The following is a 2867-nucleotide window of genomic DNA, read 5'->3' as shown; positions in this document are numbered from 1 at the left end:
TGACGGTGAGTGGGCTGTGCAGGAAGGCAGGGGCATGGTCATTGACATCTTGCACCGTAATGGTGACACGCACGGCTGTGCTCTTGGGCTCCCATGGTGCCGAGTCCACAGCCTTGGCCAGGAAGCTGTAGCTGGGCTGGCGCTCCCGGTCCAGTGCCTGGGTACTGCTGATGCGCCCACTCTGTGGTTCGACCTGGAACATGCCAAGGGACTCATTGCCCAGGTAGTAAGAGACTTGCCCATTTGTGCCGTCATCCGGGTCATGAGCCACCAGCTGCAGCACCAGGGCACCGACAGGCAAGTCCTCTGGCACCTCCACCATGTAGGCAGCTTGAGTGAAACCAGGAGCGTTGTCATTGAGGTCCAGCACCTGCACGTGCACAGACATGGTGGCACTACGTGGGGGGGTGCCGTGGTCTTGCACCACCACTGTGAGGCTATAGGAAGCAACTTGCTCCCGGTCAAGAGCATGTGCAGTGGAGAGGACACCAGAGACTGGGTCTAGGCTGAAATCCTGCCCAGGGTCTCCATCTGGAAAAGAGAGGGAATAACAAGGCTATAACCTGGTCTAGTGGAAGGTTTGATTGGAACTGGATGAGCTTTAAGGTCCCTTCCAACACAAACCATTCTATGATAACTAGTACAAGGAAGGACCTGCCCCATGCTGCCCAGAAAGGACAGCAAAAAGCCATCCCAGTGTGGCCTGGCAGGGACGGTACAGTGAACTCTTCTCTGTACAGCCCCAGTGGGATTGAACTTCCTTGGTCCAGCTTTGTGTGTCTTTAAGAACTGGCTCCAACAGCTTACAGGCCAAGGCTGCTGCCATAGGGAGCCCCACATAACACAGGGCATGATAACAGCAAAGAGATCTCACTCAGCAATCTCTGAATTCAACAGGTCAGAGCAGCCAAGGGAGGTATGGAACTAGTCCAAGCCAGGGGAACCAGACAAGAACCTGGGGAATAATGAAGTGCGGCCTGTTCAGATCTTGGGGTGCTTTTTAATCGGGACAGAGAAACTGGAGGGTTGAGAAGTGGCAGCAGCTACATGTGGTTTGGAGCAGGAGAGAATTGAAGTGGAACAGGAAGTTCCATGGGTGATGCTTGCAGAAGCACAGGCAAGCCAGGGGGAGCAGACCTCGCCAGCTGACAAGAGGAGCCGCATTTCTCCAGTGGCCTCACCTGCCAGGCGGTATTCCAGGCGCCCGTTCTCGCCTCCATCGGGGTCGGTGGCCCGCAGGGTGTAGAGTGCCACATGGCTCTGGTTCTCTGGGACCTCCACGGAGCAGGACTTGCTTTCGAGGTGTGGCGTGTGGTCATTCTCGTCCCCTACTGTTATCCGCACAGTTGCCTTGGAGAGGTTGGGGGGCAGGCCACCATCCCGAGCATAGACTGCAGGAACACAGCAAGAGCACTGCAGGCTACGCTGCTGATGGGGAGCTGCTATCAAGGCTGTCATGTGCACAGCTCCACACAATCCCAGAGGCAGCCAGGCATTCCTGCATGTTCAAACCACCCTGCGTGCCCCACAAACCCCTATCATACTCATGTCGTGCCATCGCCCAGCAGTGGGGAGCACCCATGCAATCTCCTGTGCTCCCTACCCCATGCCTGTTGCACTTCTTGTGCCCCAGCATAGCCCTACCGATCAGCACATGTTGATCCTGCTCCTCACGGTCCAGGGCGTGTGTGGTGATGATGAGCCCTGTCTGTGGGTGGATGGAGAAGGGCCCTGCAGAGAGACCCCCATAGGATACCTGCCCATTGGCACCTGCAGGGAAGAACATGGTTTGAGCAGCCCAGCAGCAACCCCAGAAGCCTCTCATTTGGCCACAGCTCTGAACCTGCCTCCTCCCATGCTTCCCACCCAGGGGTCACATAGGCTATGTGTCATATAGGCTCACTCCCTGGCAGGTAAAGCTGGGGCAGAGGAGTGTGGTGGGGGGAGGTCCCAGCCCAGCCCAGCTTGTGGAAAGGAAAATAGGCCAAGGAACCCCCAGGGAACAAAGGCCACTGTCCTGGAGAGCAGAGGGAGTCACAGTCCCTGTTCTCATTCTCAGCTTCTCCCAGGATCCAGCCCATTACTCATCTGCAGGCCAGGAGATGATCCACCCCCACCATGGTCAGTGAGGCTCTCCAAACCAGGTGGGAGAGAACAGTCTGCACCCGGTCCTGGGTGCTGCATCTCCGCAAGGGCCCCTGGCAGAACTGGGCAGCCCATCCTTGCCCTGCATCCTCACCCAGGTCCCGGTCTGTGGCCAGCACCTGCAGCACAGGGCTGCCAGCTGGCAAGTTCTCCATGACGTGAGCTTCGTACTCGGGTTTCTCAAAAGTGGGAGCCTCATCGTTGACATCCAGCACCAGCACGGCCAGCAGCTGCGTGGCGGAGCGGCGCGGGAAGCCATGGTCCATGGCCACCACGGTCAGGTTGTGCTGCATCACCTCCTCCCGGTTCAGAGCCCGCACGATGGAGAGTGCGCCTGTGGATACGGGGAGAGGGGAGAGCTGGGACCATGCGCCACCGCAGCTCTCAGGGCAGAGCTACTGCAAGACTGCCAGCACTGGGATGAGTCAGGGACAGGCAGGTCTTGAGGACTTGGGGGTGTTGGTGTGAAGTTCCCCATGACCTAGCTTCAGTGTGTGCTTGAGCCCAGAAACCACCCATGTGCTGGGCTGCATCCCCGAAGCATGAACAGCAGGTCAAGGAGGGGATTGTCCCCCTCTGCTGCGCTCTGGGGAGACCCCACGTGGAGTACTGCATACAGTTCTGGTGTCCTTCAGCATAAGGGGGACATGGAACTGTGGGAGCAAGTCCAGAGGAGGCCACAAGGATGATCAGGGGCTGGAGCACCTCCCGTATGAAGACAG

At 58.2% G+C, this 2867-nt stretch overlaps 1 protein-coding gene across 1 annotated transcript in view; it reads right to left on the bottom strand.

The window, feature by feature from the left end:
- The window catches only part of LOC104410660 (protocadherin-16-like), a gene marked incomplete at both ends in the record, with an annotated part of 19448 nt that overhangs the window by 7348 nt on the left and 9233 nt on the right, over window positions 1-2867 (bottom strand). Inside the window, 5 exon segments of the mRNA XM_010020896.1 lie at window position 1; window positions 3-531; window positions 1182-1391; window positions 1645-1770; window positions 2240-2479. The exon segment at window position 1 is cut by the window's left edge and continues 313 nt beyond it. Of these exon segments, the coding sequence (XP_010019198.1) occupies window position 1; window positions 3-531; window positions 1182-1391; window positions 1645-1770; window positions 2240-2479 (1106 nt within the window).

This window comes from Nestor notabilis, unplaced genomic scaffold, assembly GCF_000696875.1.
Source record: "Nestor notabilis isolate BGI_N333 unplaced genomic scaffold, ASM69687v1 scaffold8298, whole genome shotgun sequence".
Lineage (NCBI taxonomy): Eukaryota > Metazoa > Chordata > Aves > Psittaciformes > Psittacidae > Nestor > Nestor notabilis.
The sequence above is the reverse complement of the archived record's forward strand: the minus strand, read 5'-3'. Positions and strand labels throughout refer to the sequence as shown.